The sequence below is a fragment of the Falco cherrug genome, chromosome 4 (assembly GCF_023634085.1).
Source record: "Falco cherrug isolate bFalChe1 chromosome 4, bFalChe1.pri, whole genome shotgun sequence".
Lineage (NCBI taxonomy): Eukaryota > Metazoa > Chordata > Aves > Falconiformes > Falconidae > Falco > Falco cherrug.
The window spans coordinates 96,531,987-96,553,894 of NC_073700.1; the positions used below are offsets into that span (position 1 = coordinate 96,531,987).

The window sequence follows — 21,908 nt, forward strand, 5'->3', positions numbered from 1 at the left end:
TTTCTCCCTAACAGCCCATAAACCATTTACTTCAAATTTGACACTCCTTTACCTTTGTTTCAAAATTTAGAGGAAATATTAATCCTATTTTCCTCAATTTCATTTGTATTTATTAGGATTTTATATTTTTTGTAGGTGAGGAGGGACCTGAACCAGAAAGTACGTTGATAGCTAACTCTGCTGGGCAGGGGCTGTCCTTATCTTGGTGTTTCTGGGGCCACGTTCACCAGAATGCTCAGCATACCAGCAGACTCCTCTTGGCAGGGGCTATGCTCATCTTTGTGCTTGTAGAGCCACATTCACCAGCATGCTCAATGTACCATCCTCCCACCGTTCCAATGCTATAAGAAAAACACATCTTCAGTCCAAATTCCAGATGTGGTACAGGGCAGGATGAAGAAATGAGAGGCTGGAGAAGGGGCAAAACAGCTCTAAATCAATGCTGTTGGTACACTTAGGGTAGACACTTGTGTACAGTAGTAGAACAGTTACCTTTCAACCATAAGCTAAATAAGGATAGTGACCGGGCCTTTTTTTTGCTTGAGGAGAGGGTGCTGCAGAATGATCTAGAATAAGGGCATCACATGCATAGCTAGTGGCCGAGAAAAGAACCTTGTAGATTAAATAAATGGCAAGCAGGAGCAGAAGTGGGCATAAGAGTAGAGGTGAAAATATACAAACTTAAATGAGTTAAGAAAGAGAGAGAGGTTATGCAAAGCCTGGAAATTGTTGACCTAGGTAAATAATTTTACCTGCTGCATTGTAGATGGATGACAGCAGAGCAAACAGGGAATCCAACCACCAATATTTTCTGTAAAAATGTTACAAGAATATTAGCTATTAGGCCAATTAGAGTGTGGCCTAGAATTTCTCTCAAGTCTCAGCAGGCTTCAGAAATATGCTGTATTACTGATCACATAATGATAGTGCCTGTGCTTCTTACTGAAATACACTGCATAAGCAGGGAGAAACACCTCCTCGCTGTCCCACATTGTGGTTGGTAGTAGTGGGTCTTCATAATAAGCACTAAAAGCATTTGCTAACATGTTTTCATATAGGCTATTAAAAATCTGTGGTAAAACTGTCCCCCACTCAAAAATATTTGTAAGATCTTTTAAATGTTATTATTTTTACTGCTTATACTATTCATATCACTGTGGTTCTAGAAGATTTACAAAGTGGAACAGTTTATAGAAAACAGCAGCAACTTTAAGTTCCGTAAGAAATACCTGAGAGGCTATTAAAATGCTTCCCAAAACCTGAAGGTGCAAGAGGTATAAACACAAATATGAAAAAAAGGGGGGTTTATAACACATTGAATAAAACTGCTGTCTTTTTAGCTATATTACCATAGTCCTGTATACCATGTATTAGGGTGCAGCCATATACTGCTGCCAGATATACACTCTCTACTTAAAAAGAGGCAATGTTTACACAGGTAATTACCCTGATGAAGAGCAAAGCACAAATGTGCGGTGCTATAGATACACTGATACAAGTCAGGTGACTAGTAGCCCCCAAAATGGCCACTCTACTCTGAATGAGAGTGTTTGTGAGGGTATAGATTTACACCCTCTTTCCCATCTATTGGTTATGGCACAACTATGCATAAGAAGAGGTGGATGTAATAGAGAATATCATTGTCATTTAATCGTGGGCAGGCTGCATAGCTGTTCTCTGAATCCAACCTTGTGTGTAAGTTTCTGGAAAATCCGAAGTCACGCATGAATATTTGACTTAGATTTTGGCGTGAAAACTCTGTAATCAACATGTTTTGGTGCAATGTTTGTGGTGTGCAGTTTGAAAAAAGTTCAGAGCCTTCTTCCAAAAGTTTGTTGAAAGAAGGAAAAGGTTTGGTTTAGCTTTGTTCAGTGTGAACCGTTGATGTTACTTGGTAAATCATTAATTCTACTTTACATATATAAATGAGGGAGTTTTAAATAATTTTTACCCTTAGGAATGGAAAACAAAGTACCTGTCATATTGCATTAAAAGCACATGAAAAATCAAGTGTCTGCTTTTTGTAATAATGGAGTAAATTTTGCCTTACACTGCACTTATTCTTGCTATGAATATTTTCTTCAACTGTCATAGGATTTCAGAAGCCCCAACAGTAGCTGGGTAGTGTTTAATGTTATCACAGCTTTAATTAAAAGTTAAAAGAAGAAAGGATTAATGACCTTGAAACCCAAGTGTTTTGCAAGATATCCTTCCCCTAACTATGCTGGATTTTTACTGCTTCTAATTTTAAAGTAATAAACAACTGAAACTCAAGTATGTTATTGTTTATTCATTCCAGAAGAGAGAAGTTTTGTATTTTACAAATTGCTCTTACAAGCTTGGTCATTAAGCTACCCCTTAAGATTTGAAAGTCAGAAAGTTTTCACGTAAATCCTGTATTACTAAATAATGCAAATATATAAAAAATGGAAAGTAACAAAATAGATGAAAGATAACTTGGTAACTTTGACTCTCTTAATTATTGCAATATGGGGTATACCTAAAGCAACGGCTTAATTTTTTCACTTTAAAACATTGCTTTCTTTATTTAAAGCATCGTATTTCACATTTTATAAAAAATTTTGTCCAAATATATCATCAAGTCAATCCAAATACCTTTTAAACCAAAGGATAGAGTAGACTTCAAAGAAGCATAAATTAATATTTGTCCTTTGTTGGTATTCTACAATACGCAATTAAATTTTATATTGGTTTTACCTGTATATTAAACGCAGGAAAAATACCCTTTCCTGTTTATTACATTACAATTACAAAGCTTGACTAGAAAACTCTGTGTATAATTTGAAGACTACTAGGTTTATTACAGTGAAGATATGAAAGAAATGAGATCTGGTTAATTGATGAAGATCACTTTATAAGTCATCATGGACTTAGCATTTATTTCAATAGTATTTGCTATTTGGAGTGTTTCTTATCCTAAAATACCTTATAAAATATTCAAGTAGAAATCATTTTACATCACTTGAAATAGGTCTGGATGGAAGTAGGGAATTAGGTAGCCAGCCATTATAGAGCATAATGCTTGCTAGGATAGAGACATCACTTCTTGCTACATTGAACAAGCAGAATGGTAAATAAGATCCCAACAGAAATACCTTCACTTGGCAAATTTCACTAAAAAACACTGCTGAAATTCAGCTCTTTCATTCAATGGACTCTTTTTATAGCAAGTGAGAGGCTTACACCATAAGCAATCCTCTCTATTGTCAGTGAACGGTTTTATTTTCAGCATTTCAGGTGGAGAACAGCCTGTAGTAAGTTACGGTTCAAATATCTAGAGCTCCTTTACTGCACAAAGCAGTCTTGTTTTTTGAGAAGACAGTAATCAGCTTTGTCCTTTTCTTGTGGGCTGCGTACACGTGCCCCAACAGAGACAAGCTTGTGGCTTGTGTGAGGCGGGAAGCATCTGTGCCTTGGCGGGGGGCACGCGTCTCTACTCGTGTGCCTGCAGCACTGGCTGCCAAAGTGCGCAGCTCAGCTCTCCGCTCCTTGCTCGGTTATTTGCTACCTAGTCGCTCATTCAGATAAGCAACAAGGCACAGTGCTCTGCCTACTCAGTGAAGTGACGTTGAGGGGGTTTGAACCAAGGTGAATCAAATGCCAGGCGTACACTGGAGCATGCTCATATGGGCTGATCCTTCGTATCCCCATCTATGCACACTGCCGTTGTCACTGTGTGGATGGAATATATTATGTAAAAGCGTCGTACAGTCAAGGGAAAAAAAATTGCCACTACGTGCTGGACAGAGCAGAGTCATACTGCTGGAGCAGGATTAGGAGACAACAGCAGGGGCCAAGGCCTAATTTTAGGTCCAGGGGGGATGACAAACATGTAAGGAGGAAAGCAAGGACCTGATTTAAAAGCTGTAAATTCAAGGTTTCTCCTTATAATGTGGAAATTGAATGAATCACTCCCCAGGAGCGCAGTCCAGGAAGAACAGCTGTGGTCCTTCTCTGGGAACAACACACCCTAATGCACAACAGTCTGAGACCTTACCGAAAAATGGAACTATCAAACAAAAGATAGAAGACCCTGAGATAAGGGTTGTTCTGTGGTCCATGCAGGGAGGGATTTATGACTTTTCCCTGTTCAAAACATCTCCTTAACACACATACTGACAGGCTTACAAAGAGCCACCTCTAATAACAATGTAGGGGATTCACCTCTGAAAGCAGTGAAGATCCTCATGTTCTGCTGTTAAACTTGTCCATAAGATAAGGTTTTTATCTTACACATTCCAAACATCATGAATCAGAACAAAGTTTCTCTGTTACATAATGTAACAAACATCAGTACAGGCAGCTCTTTTGCAAAGTTTGGTCCAACCACAAAAATCTGGGAATAAAGAAATGGTGAGAGCATTTGCCGACAATGCTGCTAGAGGATTCCTCCTAGAAATGCTTACTCTGCAATGTTCAAAGGAGAAATGATAGACAAACTTGCACTGGCGCAGTCTGCAAAAAGTAAGATGCAAAAAATGTAGTTTAATCTTCTATTTCATCATTCTCCTGGCTGTATATGAACGTACGTGGTGCAAGCAGGCAAGAAACCCCAGGATTACCAGCATGCTTTTGCACAAAGAAGGGAAGAGGATGATTTGATCAATGGCATTTTTACAAAACGTGCCTTTTTCTAATTTTTTTTTTTTTTTAATCAAAGGAGAGAACTGTGGCTCAAGTTTTCCTTCTAATTGTGGTAGGACATCCACAGGACATCACAGAGTCTGACTCAGACATTAAAGGAGAGAGTCTGAGAGACACTGGATGAGCCAGTTTGTGTTATGAGGCTGCACTTTAGTCGGCACCTTTGCGAAAGCTATATAAATTAGGGCAGATTTCAGAGCACTATTTGTCATAAATGATTCATCCTGGCATGAAGTATCTGGACATGGCTTGACTAATGCCAGTACTTAAAATGTTACTGTAAGCAATTTAGTGTGCAAATTATGTTCTTCAAGATCAAGAATTTATCCCTAATACTTCATGAATTCTCAGGTTCCTCTGTCTGGTGTTCCCTCTGAAGGTCCACAAAATTCTTAACTGTCAAATACACAGACTGAAATTTTTGTAATGAGTCACTTTTAGGGGGAAAATAACCATTTTCTTAATGGGTGTTTTCTTCTGTGGAATCAGACATTCAGCTGATTTGTATATGCAATGTTTTTTCCATTCACACTGACTGGTATAAAATGTAACGTTGCGTTCCTTTCGAAGTAGTGTGCCCAGCAACTTAACACTGTGTCCTCCCCTTTCAGATACTGAGATGCTGACATACACAAATAAGATATTTCAAGGAGCACGAGATAGTATATTCCTGCTTTGAATATTATGCTTAAATGAATGCTTAGCTGCTATCCATTCTCCTTCCAGGCATTGACAGGCTTATCAGTGGTCACTTTTGCAGTCAGCTGGCACTGCCTACAAACTGCTTAGCTAGGAGTTTGACAACGACTAGGCGTAACTGACATTAAATTGTCCTTGGAATCACTTTAGGACAGCAAGTGAATTTCACCAAGTAAAAGCAAAGACTAACCGCTTCTTTAGTGGTACAATCCTTCATCCTTCTGTAACTCTGGTAACACCAGATGTGCGTGTGTCTGTCTGCTCTCAGGCTTGTGGGTTTCCCTTTCTGTTCCTCTACCTCTGTGTTTGCTTCCAGCATCTGCTTCCTCCAGTTTTCACAGGGCTCAAAGAATGTGCTTCGGATTCGTTAGCTAGATGTGAGTCATCACAGCAGGTCAATTCATTTTCCCATGGCATGTTTTGTTCCACCTCATGACTGTCATTTTTTCCAATTTGATCTTACCAGTATTACCTGCTTGGCGTGGCAGTTTATCAGTGACTAATGAGGTACCTATTTTCAGGGATGAAGCAGCTAAAGAATTTTTTCTTTACTATGTAGATGATTCAGTATGACTTTTCATTTAATGTACCTAGTGTTTATATGCTAATTATTTAAATGTTCTGTTTTACTGGCCAGAAATGTATGCAGTGATTCAACGGTAACCATCTCCAGTTGTATAAAACTCAGGTAAGGTCTAAATACGTGCACATCAAAACACATGCCCAAAAAACACTCAGTGAGAGATGGGAAATTTTACTTGTGATGTATTATTTGTTAAGAGCAAAGATAAAAATTAAAGAGGAAAACTTAAGATCTCACTAGAAATTTTTTTCAGAAGTGCTATAGTTGTACCCGGTCATTTGCACTCTTGGGCTGTGACAGCATGCTGACACCGTATCTCATCGCTGACAAACAAAACGTTTGCTCCAACTCATTTCCCCTCCTGTTTTCTCATATGCTGACATGGAATAATAAACCGTGTTTGAGAATGGCATATTAGCCATATTATATGGAGGGAAACAGGAATTAAGAATTGTGACTCTTCGGGAAATGGGAAAGGGAATGCTCTAAAGAACGGAGGACTGTGAGCAATTATTGCGAGCTGAGGTGATGATTCAGAATACTTGTGAAAAAGCGTCACGCTCAGGGGGTTCTGATTACGTTGAGTGCAAAATTTTTAGGGCTTTTACATGTCCAATGAGAAACATAGGGAGTCTGGTTTTATTTGCCATAAATAGTAAATAACTATAGATGCATGCAAGTGTCTTTGCAAAGATTTAGGAACACTTTGTAAACGTTAAGTAAGTTAGACAATAATTGAAGCAATTATATATTAATAGACCTGCCCTAAATATAGCAGAGAAGTTATTTGCCAGAAGAACTCTCATGCCAGGCCCCGGAGAAGAACCAGGGATTTCTGATTTAGTAGAATTCATTAACGTGTAGTGGCCAGTAGTTTGCCCCTGTCTCTCCCCTTCTACTTCTCTTCACATTCCTAAGAACACCTGTACCAGAAGAGGTCTTCCCAAAAAATGAAGACATTACTAGACTGGTAGTTTTTGCTAAAGATCTTCCCATGTGTGAGCCAATATGGATGCAGTCTGAGGTGTGGCTGAGATGTTCTTTAGTACTTGTCATGCACAGTGCTGAAAAGACGTACGGGAAACAGCAATTATGGTACAAGTCAGGGCAACTCTTAGGGTAGCTGGAATTTTTCCAGGGACCAAACTGGCCTGTGGCAACTTCAGAACGGAGGTAAATGCAGATTTCGTGCATGTGCTTTCTGCTCCATATTACACCTGAAAGAACTAAGCTGTCCGACATTGTCTCGATTTCCTAGTCTTGTGAGTATTACTGTGCTGCAGATGAAGAATGTAACTGCGTGAATTACTGTACAAGCAAATAAAAAAATGCTGTCTGAAGCAACATACAATTGTAAAGAGCTAACAGATGGAGACAGATGGAAATGTACAATGTTACTTATCTAATGCACGGTTCTGAGATTCCTGGTGTAGCCCCAGCAGAGCTACTTCTCAGAGCAGAAGTCTCTAGAAGCACTGCCCCAAGTCAATTAGCTCTTTATTACAGCACAGAGGTAGCTGTCATGCCATACTGCACAACCCACAACACTGTTACCATCAAGGAACAATATGCACTTTTCCCCTTCTATCTTATAGAACAGAATGAAAAAACTTCAATCACCATGTAAATCGCATTTCCACCCTTACCCTCAGCACTGCCTAAATAAATAGGGGATACTGATAGAAGAGGTAGGGGGCTCATTTTTTTTAGCCACAAGATAAAGCTAAAAGTAATAATATTCATGCCATGCTTTTGACTTATTTCCTGAGAGTAGTGTTATCTCTTTAATCTGCTACCAGCTGCAAACACCATGCTGACAAAATTCATCTCTCAGTGTCAAAGATTACACTGTACAAAGCTGTTATGTATTAATTTAATATTGGATTTTCTCCTCGCTGCCGGATCAGCTTTCTACTTTATGACTACTGACACATGAAATAAAACACAGTGACCAGAATACATTCGAAATTAAGTCACATTATATTGTATAATGGACTTTTATCAGAGTGGGAGAAAAACAGGGCTTGTAAAACCAATGGCTAGTTAGTGGTTATGGAAAGAAAGTCAATTAGCAATTAATCTGTAATGGTGGTACATTAAACAGGAATAAGTAATGGTAGGTAAACTTAATTAGAGCTGGAAATATTTAAAATATCAGTAAGAGTTTCATACTGAAACCATATGCTGAGTTATGGCTTGATTACTCTCAGAAGGCCCATTGCTGTACAACCCTCCAGGCAAAACACCTGCTGAGATCTATATGCTTATAAAGAGAGATTACAGGCACATTTTAAAGCTGATAAAGACTGTCTGGATTCAAGCAATGATTACATAGCCATTGCCCAGTTCTGTGAGATACAGTTTCCATTACCTTTTGGTGGGGTGTGCCTCTGTGGGAAAACATTGTTTGGATTAAATATTTGTTTACATGGACTACTGGTCACAATTATGGCTCAGGAAAACTTTTTGTGATAATTGTGTTCATGGATTTTCATGTAATGATCAAGTCTTGGCATGGAAGGTACAGAGTATACTTAAAGCAGTGTTTTGGGGTGCAGGTTCTGTGATCTCAGCTGCATCGCCGTATTAGACTGTGCACTGCCTGAGTCAAGTCCTGCCCACTGTCAAGTTATTTATGTGCGCTCAGAGGCACTGAGAGAGTAACCTAGTTAGGCTAGCAGAGGATCCTGCTCACGTGTCCACCGGCATGTGCAGTGGGGAGGTCTGGGCTGATCCACTGCTACTAGGACAACCGCAGGGACACACCGCAGCCTGCACCTCCACCACTCACCTTCACCTGTGATGTGCTTCTTCAGATATTCTGCCACACAGGTGGGATATCCAGCTGTCTTGTTTGCTAGGCGGACTTTGCCATCACACCGACAAAGCACAAGAGAGGACATCACCCCACACCCCAGCTCCAGAAGGCTGGGCACTTGGTGACTGTTGGAGCCAGTCTGCCTTGCATGGACAATGACAAGCAAAAAGCAATTCCTCATTCTAACGGAGCGTGACTCCAACACTGAAAACGTCCAGTCACTGCTCCCACAGAAGGAGGTGCCAGAAAGGAATTCTGTTGCTGGCCCTTGCCTTCCCTTTGCAGCCTTAGAATTGCGGCAACACTTGGGGTACCTGCTTTCTGAGCCAAAAAAATGGTCCCCTCACTTTGTCACTGAAACAGAGCATGACTCCAACATTGAAAACATCCAGCCACTGCTCTCCCACAGAAGGTGTCAGGTAGGAATTCTATTGCTGGCCCTCACCTTCCCTTTGCTGGTAGCGGACAAGCACAGCCACCGCAGCTGTACCTATGTTTTCACGTTTGCTTTCACCTGCAGCTGCAACCTTCCTCCAGCAACACCAGCTGAACACCAGACCCTGGGACCCCAAGCACTGCCTAGCAGGACTCCTTGGAGCTGGCTGTGACAGACTCTGGCTACAACTTACGCTAGTAAGAACAGCAGAAGTATTTTGTATTGAATAACACTGCTTGAATAAAATTCCACGCCTGGCCAGGAATATGGTCTCATGACATACAAATACCATGCTTCCTGAAATGGTGCCTTGGAGGCAGCTTTTGGTTTGCACAAACCTGCATCTTTAAACCACATAAGGTTGCACAAATATGTACTCAAAAATGCTTTCAAAGCAAAAAGGTCTGATTTCTTTTTCTGACAAACTATAGTGAATCCCTATGTATGGACATCCCAGTAATAGCCTGGAAGCACCCTGCAGTCTGCAATGTGAACATGGATAGAGTAACCTCACATGCAGCACAGACATAGCCAGCATATCTGCTTCGTTCTCTAGGCTCAAGTTAGCATTTCTTGAAGCAGCATCGAGATATCGATTACATTGCATCAAAGAAGGAAAATGTTGCTGATCTAATCTGTCCCAGTAAACCTAGAGAGCACAGTCTTCGTGCAACTTCCCGGATCCCAGGGAAAAGATAGTAGTGCTGCAAAATGCTGGGAATGTTGCAACCGCTCTAAAAGTCTTCTCGGTTAGCAAAATCTGATTGACTGACGTGTTTGCTTGAAGAAATAAAATGGATGATGAGGAAGCACTTTCCCATCATCATACGTATTTCAGAAAAATGAGATGGAGAGAATAATACATTCTCATTCTCTGTTGAAGTATGTCCCAATTTATTTTTTTTCCAAAAATACATATAACTGGATGCTAGTTTTAAAAATGTCATCATGTCCCAGGATTGCTTTCATAAATTTGAGGAATTGTAGCCATTGCCAAGACGTGCTTCATTCCTATTTTTGGGCATATTTTGGAAGTTCATACTTAAGCAACACTCACTGCACTCCAGGGAAGTTGTGCTTAGGTAAGGGCTCACACTAAGCTTCATCATAACAGGATTTTCTGGATTTCTGAATCTCAGCCCAAGTCTACAGCTGAAGTTTTGAAACAAGTCCTTAGACTTGTAATGGTCCACAGCAAAACCACAGATATAAATAAAAGTGAACTGTGGGTGGAAAATCAAACTCTGTGTTGAAATTTTAAATGTTGTCATTCAGGTCCATCTCAAATTTAAATCTGTAGTTCAGATGGACTGGTTCTACTGCTCTTGCTCCTCCTTTACCAAGTAGCTTAGTGAGAAGTGGGATACAAGTTCTCTTACATTCAGTACCAGACATTTAAAGCATTCAAGACAAAAGAACACTGCCGTTCTCATACGTATAAAGAAACATGTATTTTTACCTTTCAGAGAATGAGAGAAGGTAAGAAACGGAGGTAAGAAACTAGTTTATTTTAATTGCAACCAACAAATCAGAGACCACAAATACACCATTAAATCCACAGTACAAGGACCCTGGATGCAGTCCCCCAGCAGAGGTCTGCCTGCCTGTGCTGGAGGCCCGCACTGACGTGGCGTGGCTGTGTAACCCTGGATCAGATGTCTGCCAAAAGCTGGAGGGTGAGGAAGAGCTGTGCAAAGCCCTGCTGGAGCCTCCCCGCTTCACGGGGGAGCTGCATTCAAGCTCCAGCTCTTGCCCTGGGCCCCTGCCTGTTTGCGGCTGTGCCCGCGCCCAAGTGATGTACCTCCTGAGTCAGGCACCTGGCTTGGCCTGGGACCTGCCCTGTGGCCGCAGCCCTGTCTGGCAGACGCCGGGCACTGCCAGGGGACCGCTCTGCTCACCCTGCTGTGGCGTGGGGCACAGTGGGACCCCTGCCCTGGCCTGTCTTGTTGCCAGCCTCGGCTGTGGTTTGCCCACGCTGTGGAGCATCCCGCTCCTCGCCGCAGGGATCCCTGTGCAAGTCACAGGATCCGATGTGAACCTAGAAGAACATCTGCTGGATATCAGGATCCTTGAATAAAAGTTACATTGCTGAGACCCAAGAATGATGTTTTATTAAACAAAACAAGCTACTCGTCACTAAACTGATATTATTTTAGCTGCGGTTGCACAGTCTTTTCCTTCCAAAAGGGTCAGGTTATAGACTGGCATTTAAACTAGTTTAAAATCAGCCAACACGTGTAACATAAGCAGGTATCTAAACTGAACGAACGAGAAGTCTGGTTATAGATGACGTTTAGCTAGTCACTCACTTCCATACCTTCTCGATTTCCTAGGCATGCCTGGTGTGACATCCATTAGCGTGAATGTAGGGGGAGGTTTAGACATGCAGGTACCATGCCGGGGGCAGGGCTTTGCGGCTGTCCTTGCTTTGAGCACTGACATGCTTCCTCACACACCAGGTGTATGTTCTGGAAAATCCACAGCACAGGATACATTTGCATGCAGAAATACCCGCACACAGAAATTTTTATTTCAATAGGAATTTACTTCTAAATAGGCTGGTCCTTGTCTTTAAATGCTGGCAACAAATACAAGAATGCCTCTGCTGTGAGTCATACACATTAAAAAAAAAAAAAAGGGGAATTCATGACAGGCATCACAGACGCTATGGCTACCCAGTTAAAAGCAGATTAAAGAGAGTCCACTTCTGCTGCCACAAATTTGCATGATACTACTTGGGATTGTAGGAAAAAAGTTATATTGCTGCCTATACTAGGACATATGTTTCTTGATTTGTCTATAGTGAAAGAGCCCCCTAGACCTGCACTGTGGGTAAGTGAGCTGTCTCAGTGGGAAGGTGGAGACTCCAAACGGGGAACAAAACCCCTATTCATAATTTCACTCGAAGAAATTTTGTCAGTTCAAAGTGCCTGTGTACCAAATCTGTACATTCAGTTCTGTAACCATTTCCATTCTAGAATATAGAAATGGTGTAATACCTTTATTTTTTTTTAATTATTATTAAAATACTGCTAAATTGGCATCTAAATGTTGTTTTATGAAAGTCCTAACTGCAACTTTATGGATTAGGGTAAACGAATATCAAATTCCTTACATAGATGTGTCAAAAGGCAAACATCAAATAAATTAATAACTACAGAATTTGTTGGGAAGTAATCTGAAGTTCTACATGGGTTCAGTGAATATCACAGAGCAGTTAGAAGTTGTTCTGGATAATTCTTTGAAACATTTTTTGGTTTTTTAAATTAAATTTGTTCATAGATGTTTATATAACAATTTATCATTTAAGTTTAATTATATTACATTTTAATTACAATAAACTTTCACTCATTTTTATTACTTCAATTAATTATTACTTCCACATGCTTTCTTTCAAAGATTCCATCAGTACACATCACATCAGTACCTCAACCTCTTCCTGCAAAGGAAAAAAAGCAAAATAGCAAGCCAAGTCCCTGGTACTGGTCAAAGTCACAGGATCTGAACCCAACCTTAGTTTTCAAAAATTGCCTGAATTTGAGTTGCTTGGATTCATGTGGTTTTGTTACTCGCTTCCCAGTTAGCTAACTATATATGACTAAATGTTTATTTTCCTGACAGAGCAAGCTATCTGTTGACCATTAAAACACTATCAATTCAAATACATTTAATTTAAACAGTCTGCCTCAGAACCCACTAGATACACATACACAAACCCAAACTTACTGTCTTCCCCCACCATCTACCTTACTTCTCCCACTATTTTACTTGACTTACAGCGCTGTTGTTTTCACAGCTGTATTTATGGCTATTATCTCATTTCAGTTTTCATTCTAAAAGGATATAATTCCATCTAGCATGGAAGATCTGCACAGGCCATCACTTTAACCGCAGGAAAATGGGGAGAATTGGTACACCCTCTGTATTCTTAGAAGCAGCCTTCACACTCCCTTGTATTGGCTGGTGCAGAGGTACCAAAAAGCGCGACTCAGCCTCCCTCACAGGAGACACAAAGAGCTATTGCAGTGACTCCACCACGTTGCACAAGAGGTTTGCAGGATTTGTGGCCGCTGCTTTAGTCTCTGATGCTGCAGATGCACATCTTTTCCCAGGTGACGATCAGGAGGTCAAGTCTGGGGGGGGGGGGGGGGGGGGGGCGGAGAATGTCTGAAGCTCTTTTTCCAGACCCTTGGTACTTCTCCTGCATGGAGTGGGCAACAGTTCTGAACTGCAAGGCAATTTTTTAAAAGCACATCCCTGTTCAGCACAGACCTGTAATAGTGGGTATTTGGTCAAAGCTGCTGATGGCTGCAGTAAGTACAGTCTGCTTTAAACTGCACGTTCAGCAGCACCAACCCAGGTACAAGAGATTCTAAACTATTCTAGACGAGGACAATCATTTATTCTTTTCGGGGTAAAAAATAAAACCATCCACGACTTGGGGCTCTTTTTTTCCTAGAACAAAGAACACCTACATTTTTTTCATATGCATACTCATTTACAGAAATTCCCCCCAAATAACAACCAGTATTTGAGTCTATACCAAACCAGCAGGTTTCTGTGTGAGAAGGGGTGGGCAGCCAAGCAAAAAATATGATCTGCAACAACTGCTAGCTCGGCTTCTTTCTTTTGCTGCACAAGCGTTATCAGGAATAGATAGGGTAGGTAAAGTTTCAACTACGTGCCTCTGGGCTGGAGTACGTGCGCAAACCTTCCGGGAGAGTTTTCCACGAGAGGGAGCTCTCAAGCAGCCGGACAAGTTTGGTTGGTTGGTTAGGGTTTTTTTTCCAAATTGCAAAGGAAAGGCATGTCAAAATTAGGCAACAGCCAACAACTTCAGTCAGCTTAAACCCCAATTGTATATGCATAAAATTATTTAGGAAAAAAAAGCATTTTAAACGATATGCCTGTAATTCTCCGTATGCATTAAGCTGTATATGTATGTAAAGATAACTTTCTCTCTTTTTAGGGAAGAAGCCTGCAGCTCCTTCTTCCCTGAGAAAACCTTTCTGGATCTATATTGGTAATGTAGGAGTTACTCAAGTAATAAACGACTGCTGAATCTAGGCCTATGTATAGCAGGGTTTATATTAACAGGGGAAAAAAAAACCCCAAACAAAAAAAAAAGCAAGCCAAACCACAGACCAACAGATCAGCTCATACATGTTTCATGCTTTTCCCCTTCCCTCCTAACTGGTGTGCAGTGAGAAGTGGGTTGCTGTGGGTAAATGTGGGCAGAGTCTGCCACTTCCCCGGTGTTACTAGGATGTGTATCAACACACTGACTGGTGAGGAAAGTTGTTCCTGTGTAACGAGAAGGATACCATTCCGCATGGTTTTTCCACATACTTCAGTGCATTCACTGTCATGCAAGTGTCACCCAGATAATGAAAATGCCATTACTTGTTTTGCAAGAACAGAGATTTTGCCAGCCCAAAGCCAAAATACACTCAGCTACACGTCCCTTGATACTGCTGTGCAGTACACTGTGTGCTCGCTAGTTTCTACTTTTCAGGTCAGATGAATCAAGTATTTTGGATCTTTTTCTAGTTCTTTCCTACTGCTGTTACAAACAGCCTGATAATGCAAAGGTAACTGAATCTATATTGGAATAGTTCTCACAGGTATTTTAACTAAAAAGTTTAATTCACTTCTTAACAATTTAGAAAATCTTGTGTTGATGGACTACTATGTCAAGCTATTTCATCCCAGAATTTTTCCAACATGACACAAAATTATTATGCAGCAACATTATACAAAGGTTTTACACAGAACACTGGCATATCATATTCCACTGCATAAATTTAAAGATGGAACAGTACAATTGATCATGGTCTAGCAAACTAACCTCCTGCACAAAACAGATGCAATCACTTGCTTGACAAACCACTGTTAAAATACTTCTGCCACTACAAACACCTCTGCTACTGTTCAAAAATGACATAAAGGATACTAAGTCATATAGCAGTGCTTTGAGTAATTACAGAAGACATGATGGACTAACATGATAAAAGAGAAGAGGCCACTTTCATGTTAATTCTGACACTACTTTCCTGATCTGTTATTACTACTTTTCATTACTCGCAGTTTTTCACGTGTTCTTTCTTCTCTGTATCAGACGTATCAAGAAAAGTAACAAATTAATCCTAAAATATTTATCATGACAAATTATTTAATTGCCGTATCTACATGTTAAAACATATTTGACAATAAAGAACAAATTAATGCCTTGGAGTAATCCAATAATCAGGCATCGGTCTGATCCCTCCTCACTCCCCATTTCTGTAATCAAATTGATTTAGTATGTACAAGAAAAATATCGGACTATTAGTTTCAGCTTCTGTTTTATAAGTAAGCATATGAAATCAATCTGTACTAAAAATGCAATTTCAAGAACATCCATGGCACAAGCCAATAGGTAGCAGAGTTCACCAAGTAAATTTTTAATATAGTTACATCTAATTTAATCTTTAAGGCCTTGTGAGGAAAATGGGCAATACTTCAGCTAGCTTGGTACATGTATTGCAACATCATCAGAAGAACTTTCTTTCATGAATTAACTGATTTATATTCAGAAGATATTTATTACTTCATTATTCTGATATCAATCTGAGTGGGAGGAATTAAAATGATTCTTAAGTTACCAACAGTGATAAATTCAGTTTGAAAAGTTACACATCACCCTTTTACTATTAATGTAAGAAAAGATGTAAAATAAATACTTATACAACATGGATAACAAAAAAAAATTGCCACATTTCTGCTTAAAATAGCACAATACGACAGTACTTTACATCCTGACAGTATTAAGAAAAACCTCAATGTACCGATCTCCATCCTATAAACAAATAAAAGCCTATGGTTATTCAAGAATACATTAAAAGGAGGTGGTATATGACTGAAGGACACCACATCCAAGGCACAATCTGGACATCTGCTTCAAGGCATCCAGAGTGGAACATGATGCAGAAGTGCCGTCCCGGCTGCTGAGGAATCCGACAGGAATGTAAGGACAACTTTCTCATAGATTTCTTCAGTGTCAACTTAGGCTACATCAAGTGTAATTTATGGGAAATTTCTGAATGACTCATGTTTACATTTACTGGTTTTATTATTATGGTCTGTGCTTACTATTTGTGATAGAGACCTTTAAACCAAAGGGTTTTAAAGGGATTTTTATGGGTCTTTCAGTGATGGGATTACATCTTCTGTGTAGGAAGGATTTTTCAGAAGGGGAAGTCCAGTCTGTGGATGCAGCTTTTCTGCTGGAATGACAGGCCCGCTACAGAAGATCGATAAATGGTTGCATGATGTCTTAGCCTGTTAAAGCTACTGCTAGGAAAGGAAAGAGGGTTGAAACAGGGCCTGAAACACAGTAGGCACTTTCTTATCAGCCAGAGGAATGAAGAGCATGGCATTCTCCCTCCCCAGACTGTTTCTCTGCACAATTCTCGCCTTTTTCAAAACAGGACGTTACATGCGGTAATTGTGCAGCACACTTGTATGGGATGGGGGCGTAGAAACAGGTTTGGTGTGCAATTCAGGTTGGAAATGTGCTTCACTGGATTAGTGTCGTTTACCTCAGCTCCTGCTGTAATTGCTCTTGTTACTAGCAAGTCATATTGAGAAGACTGAAGGAAATTTTGATTCCGCATTCAATTATGGGGCTTAATTGTTCTACAAAACATTATGCACTGTACAAATACACAAGAGTAGTGGATTTAGGCTCACATGCTTGCATATCAAAAAGAAGATTGCATTCCAACGGAAGCAATCTCCTTAACTGAGAATAAGAGGCTTTAAAAGATCTTTGGCTTGAATGAAAATGCCTTCTTTTTGGAGCCTAGCCCACATCCCTAGGTATAAAGTCCACTAGGACTTTGTGAGAACATCTAACAACAAAACCGTGCCCTTTGTCCAAGCTAAGAGACTGCTCTAGATTCATTGTTAAAGTGCTAGTCCTGCCTCGCTAAACCCCCCCCAGAAATTAGTATCCAGAACTCTATTTACCAAATCAAAATTCCATTTGTTTGCAGAGGAAAAGAAATCAACCAACATCTATTGATCACACACACACACACACACACAAAAAGATAATTCTTTTCAATGCCAATATTTCAAAGGAAATTGTCTTGATCTTACCAGAATTCCTATTTTCTAGTGTTATATCAATGTCCAGGCAGTATAAAGGCACTAGTTATGGCAGGTAGTAACAGGATGAAATACACGAGTCTGATTTTCTCCAATTATTTCCTCCTGCATTTTCTAAGAAAACACTTACTACATGAAATGGGGGGTGGGGGGGGTGGGGGGGAGGGAAAGCCACATATCCCAGCATGGCTTTTTGCCCTTTAGCATAGCTTTGTGATGTCGTCTTTGGGTTGACAAAATAGTTTCAACATTTCAAGTGTGTATCTTATTATACTTTACCCTTCTCCTACCTTAAATACTATTCACAGCAATTAGATTACCTAACCAGTATATTTGCTTTCAATCAAAAGAAATTTAGAAAAGCTATTGCTGTGAGCTTTAGCTCCTCTTTTTGCTTAGGATTTTCTGTCTGAAGAGATTAGCATTAACTTAGACTACAATGAAAGGCGAATATTAAATTACTTGGGTTTTTTTCAGAAATTTTGGTGGACTGAAACTGTTTAGTTTTTGATACTCCAAAGAGTCCAGTACCATCTTCTCAGTACTTTTCTATTTAGCAAATCTTATCAGATAAACAGTTAACTTTAAAACTTCCACAGCAAGAAATTTACTTTTTAAACTTCAAACACCAGTGAATAAGACTCTAGTGCACTGCAAAAATATAACAGTGCAGTTTTATTTTTCTGATATTTATTTTTCCATTTCAGCAGTTTCTTGAGTTCCATTTGCAATAAAAGCAATTAGTAATTCCATACCAAGTTTTCACAACCTATCTTCATAAATGGCACTGCACGCACAGGACAAGAACTATCCGAAATTATGGTTCCTTATATATGCACAGGGGAATCCATTGTGAAAACACGAGCAGTTCATAATCTTTTTGTAAAATAGTAATAAGCTCAAAGTACAATACATAACATTTCTGTTTTAAAGGCATCTATAATTTTTTTAACCATCTTCATTATTGTAATGCCTAGGAAGCAATCAAGCACGGGATCCTGAATTTGCCACATCACACCAAAATCAACAAAAGGCTGCTTGTGGTCTTGCCTTCTGCTGTGCCTGTGGACAGAGATCTCTTTTTTTTTGCCAGATCGATTCCCTGAACTAGCCCTCTGCAAGGTCACACAAATGTCAGTGCATAGGGCAGAAAGGAAGTCCAGAATTCCTGAAAGTAGAATCTGTGAGAAGCAGGAAAGTAGGACCACTGTAGCACCAATTTAGTTTGGTTTACACTGCTGTGAAACTACAAGTTGCAGGCGTGGCTCCTCACTCAGTTTATACCTGTCTAAATACTGCAACCAAAGGCAGTACCTCACTGTCCTGCGGACTCACCCTTGCCCAGTGTTAGGGCTTATGAGGCTAGACAGACAGACTGTGCTGTCTTGAAACTAAGCCGAGCTTTCACGACACAATGGCTATCATTGAAAGAGGTCTCCATCCCTCTAGCTTCTGGCTGTCCATTCTTACTTTCCCTTCTCCAGCTTGGTACTTGCTTAATCCCAGAGTGAGGTGATTTAGGAACCTGAATCAGCAAAAAGCTAATTCTGGGGTGAAAAAAATAAAGAAATTATCTGCTGGAATTGTTTACATAAAGTCAAATAAACATCAGCTCTGGTGTAAGAAGCGGTGACAGCAGGGGAAGGAAAGGACCACCTGTGTCAACAGCAGCTTGGGGTTCAGCATAAGGTGAATCCTCCCAGTATCAGAGCGACTACAGGACACTGCCATTGGCAGGGGACGTCACACTTGCCATCTCCCCAGCCCCACGCTTTGGCTCTGAGGACCTATGAGCCAGCCCAACTCTCCCATACCAACTCTGTCATTTAGCCCATTAAATCAACCCAAAAAGGTCAGCGGGAGCAAGACCCGGCGCAGGGGACCAGGCTGGGTGCGAGGAGAGGAAAGCGGCCTCCTCTCCTTCCCTTTCCCTGCGTGTGAGAACCACAGCGGCACTTCCAGAGGCCCGGGAGGCCACACGGACGAGCTGCCAGGGCAAGGAGCAGCAAGGGAGCAGGGCAGGGCGGCCGTGCCCCCTTCTAACTTCATGGGGATTTGGACCTGCCTAAAGTGTCCCTGAAACACCACCTCAAAGTCACGGCCCCTGCACTGAAGGGCCTCTGTTTTAAATGTGAGCAGCTCCGGGGGAGCCCGCACGTTAGCGGTGCCGCAGTTAGCCGCGTACCGGGCTGGCTGCCCGGGGTCTCTCCGCCCTGTAGCCGGGCAGGCGGCCCGCGGGCGGCTGCAGGCACCGCTTCACATCGGGGCCGCGCTGGAAAGGCGGCGGCTTCGCTCCCCGCTCCGCAGCGGGGCACCGACTGTCACCGTCCCGCAGCGCCTGCCCCCCTCGCCGCTCCGCCGCTGTAAAGAGCGGCAGGCAGGCAGCAGCCACCCGGCGGCCACCCCCACCCCGCGTGTGGCAGGGATGGCACGGCAGGGCCCGGCGCCGCAGCGGCTCCTCGCCCGCTTCCCCTCAGCCCAGCGGCCCGGGCCGCCCGCCTCGGGCTGGGGCAGCCCCCAACTGCAGGGCAGCCACCTCAGTGCCACCGCTGCGAGCCCGCGCTCCCGTCGGGCCGCCACCGGGTTGGGGGGGGGGGGGGCCTGTCCGACCCCGGCCCCGACCGCAGCTCCAGCCCCAGCTCCCCGCAGCCCCCCCCTCCGCCTCAGCGCTCTCCCCCCCGGGCGGAGAGCGCATGCGCAAGGCACGGCCCGCACGAGGCCGCGCGGCGCGCCGGCGTGAGCGCGCGCCGCCCGCTGGCTCTCCCGCTGCAGCGAGGGGCGGGCCGCCTGGGCGCGCGCTCGGCGCTGGTAGGGGCGGGGGGGGCGGGGCCGGGCGGTCGCGCGCCACGCCCAGTCTCGCTGGCGCCGGTCGGGGCGGCCCGCGGCGCGAGGACGCAACTTCCACGGGACGGAGGCGGCGGCGCCGCGGGGCGGGCGGGCGCGGGAAGGCGCGGAGCGAAGCGAGCGGGTGCGGGGCGTCTCGCCCGGTCCGGCGCGGCAGGGGGAGCCGGGCTGCGCCGGGTCCCGCCGGGCCGAAGTTTCGCAGCCGCCCCACGGGCGGGCAGGAGGGGCCGGAGGCCGCGGCGTCGGGAGCATGAGAGGTCCGCCCCGGCCTGGCCGCTGCCGCGTCCCCCGGAGGACGGGCCGGTGCTGCGGGCGGTGAGGGGTCGCCCGGGGACTGCTCCTGGGCGCCTGCGAGCCGGAGGGGAGAGTGAGAGGCGGCGGCTGCTCCCGCGGGGACCCCATTAGCCCGCGGCGGTGCCTGCGGGTCCCCCGCGCCCCGCTGTAGCGCTTGTGTTCGCTTTCATTCCCCTTCCCCGGCGGGGGAGGAGGCGCGGCGGCGCGGAGCCTGCCCGGGCTCCCCTAGGGCGGCGCGGAGGCGCCCGGAAAGCCCCGGCCCGAGGAGGCGCCTCCCGCCGTCGCCTGCGAGCGGCCCGGCTCCTCTCCCTGCGCGGGGCTCACCTTGCGGGCGGTGCGCGGAGGAGGCCGGCGGCGGCCCCTGCCCCTGGCGGCGGCCTGCGCGCATGGAGGCGCCGGGCGCGGGGCCGGGGCGGAGGAGGCGAGGAGCGGCTCCATGAGGGCAGCGGCCCTGCCGGGGACCGCCGCCTCGCCGGGCGTCTGCCAGCCGCTGCCGCCCGCCCTGCCCGGGCCGCGCTCCCCGCCCTGAGGCCGCTCGGCTCGGCTCGGCTCCGAAAAAACTTTTCCGCATCGGCCGAGGATGGAGCTTGCCGGGATGGATTATTTCTGCGACCAGGTGCAGCAGAAGGACGTGGGCCGCAGGCTGCAGGTCGGCCAGGAGCTGCTGGAATACCTGAGCGACCCGGCCAGGTCCCCCGACCTGGAGCAGGACCAGCAGCGCCTTGACAAAGTGATCGACGAGCTAACAGCGTGGGTCAACTCCAGCAATTTCAAGGTAGGGCTGGGCGGCGAGGCTCAGCACAGGGACACCATGATTCATCACGGTTTGCTTTTAAATTAAATAGGAGCAGAAATAAAACTGCATTTATGACAGCTTGTATCCCCCCACCCCCCTGAGGGAAATGCAGAAATTTTGGGAGGTTTGGTTAAAACTTGGTTTCTAGTCCTTTGCCCTAAAAGAAGCAGTAATTGGTTTTTTGCTTTTGCTTTTGTGGTTATTTAAACGTTTTTGCACATAACATGCAAAAAACCCCACCAAACCACACAGCTATTTTACATACTCGGATTGTGTTTCTTACTCTGAAACAAGATAGTGGTGATTTTCTCTTTTTTCTTTTCTTTTTTTTTTTTTTTGCGCTACCACTCCCATGGTCCCTGCACTTGGGTGTAATGTTTCATGAGATTGCCATTATTTTCTGTAGGCCGTGAAGAGTGCTGTTTCACCGGGTTTGTATTACACTGCCTGCGTCTTATACCATTTAATGCATAATTTGCTTCTTGGGGTTTCCATTGTAAGTTTGAAGTTGTTTATATCGTCTTTAGGTGACTTCCCTGTGCGTGGGAAGTTACATAGTAAATTTACAGCAGCCCAATGATGACTCACGTTTCACTTTTTTTTGCTGACTTTTAGACTGAGC

At 43.6% G+C, this 21,908-nt stretch overlaps 1 protein-coding gene across 21 annotated transcripts in view; it reads left to right on the plus strand.

Moving 5' to 3' along the window:
• Nucleotides 1–20,226: 20,226 nt before the first annotated feature.
• Nucleotides 20,227–21,908, plus strand: part of CLASP2 (cytoplasmic linker associated protein 2) — a 146,751-nt gene continuing 145,069 nt past the window's right edge. For 10 of the 21 annotated variants that reach the window (XM_055710473.1, XM_055710470.1, XM_055710475.1 and 7 more), the window contains exon 1: nt 20,228–21,265. In XM_055710473.1, the coding sequence (XP_055566448.1) occupies nt 21,071–21,265 (195 nt within the window). In that variant the 5' untranslated portion in view covers nt 20,228–21,070. Of the gene's footprint in view, nt 21,266–21,908 lie in introns of all 21 variants that reach the window. The other 11 variants (XM_027811028.2, XM_055710482.1, XM_055710487.1 and 8 more) reach the window with 2 other exon arrangements.